This window comes from Aphanomyces invadans (genome assembly GCF_000520115.1).
Source record: "Aphanomyces invadans strain NJM9701 unplaced genomic scaffold supercont1.14, whole genome shotgun sequence".
Lineage (NCBI taxonomy): Eukaryota > Oomycota > Saprolegniomycetes > Saprolegniales > Verrucalvaceae > Aphanomyces > Aphanomyces invadans.
Window position 1 is genome coordinate 53395 of NW_008580159.1, and position 995 is coordinate 54389.

Sequence of the window (995 nt, forward strand, 5' to 3'; positions counted from 1 at the left end):
CTACGTAGCTCGTGGGCCCTCAGCCCTCTGAAGTAATACAGTCTTGGATTTGCCTTACGAAGAAGGCAACTTTGTGGTCGAAAGCCATGAAGGACGAACAGTTGCCAACTTGGTCTTGACTCGCGCTTGCTTGCCGACTGCCGTCGATCAATACACAGCCGCATGCGGTCATGAGATATGACACGTGTCTGCGTGTCGATTGGGACAGCAAAGTGTCCATCACGACCGCGGAGGGCGATCCAAATGTTCCCCACAGCCAAGTGGGCGGACGCGTTCGTGTTGAGACGTGGTGGCCCTTTGTCCGTGTGATTTCGCACAATACGCCCATCGAAGAGCACAGACTGTCTTGATGACATCCTCCCCCCGCATTATGCTCCAACTTTCGACGCAATGCGCAAAGAGCCTGGACTCCGCCACCATGTCGAAAGCAACCATGAGTGCACCTTGATCCGAATTGTACCCGAGAGCGAGACATGGGAAACGCGCCTCACTAGAATGGCGCGGGGGAGGGCTGTTGCCAGCGACAAGCGTCGACATACAAACACAAACAACTCGGGGCATCAACATGTTGCAATAGCACATATCACTACCAAATTCAACGAGTGAGGCAGCGAGGCTGGATTTAGCGGATAAGGTAACCCGACGTAACGCCCTTCTTGTACTCCCCGTACTTCGGCACCTCGGACTTGAGGTAGCACACGCCATGGAAATGCGAGTACCCGACGCACCTTTTCGTGACCATGCAGTACCGGCAGCAGTCCTTCGCATCGCCCCGCAATTCACCAATGTCGTTGCCGAAGAAGTCCGTGTTGAACTTCTTCACGCACTTACCGACGGGCTTCTTCTTGACCTCGGCGGCCTTGGCGCCGTGAAGATAACAAGGCTTGCCCACTTTCGACTTCAAGTGACACGTGCCGACGTGGTTCGTACGAGTCCACACATACGCGACGCAGCCATGGGTCTTCAAGCAATCGTCGCAGCAGTCTTTGTGGTTG

At 55.0% G+C, this 995-nt stretch overlaps 1 protein-coding gene across 1 annotated transcript; it reads right to left on the reverse strand.

The window, feature by feature from the left end:
* H310_07412 (hypothetical protein) lies at positions 1–954 on the reverse strand. The gene has a single exon (XM_008873153.1). The coding sequence runs from the start codon at positions 766–768 to the stop codon at positions 220–222; it is 549 nt and encodes a 182-aa protein (XP_008871375.1). The 5' UTR covers positions 769–954; the 3' UTR covers positions 1–219.
* Positions 955–995: the final 41 nt, after the last annotated feature.

Coding starts and splice junctions, on each gene's coding strand:
- H310_07412 (XM_008873153.1), bottom strand. CDS start 768: ATGCGAAGGACTGCTGCCGGTACTGCATGGTCACGAAAAGGTGCGTCG.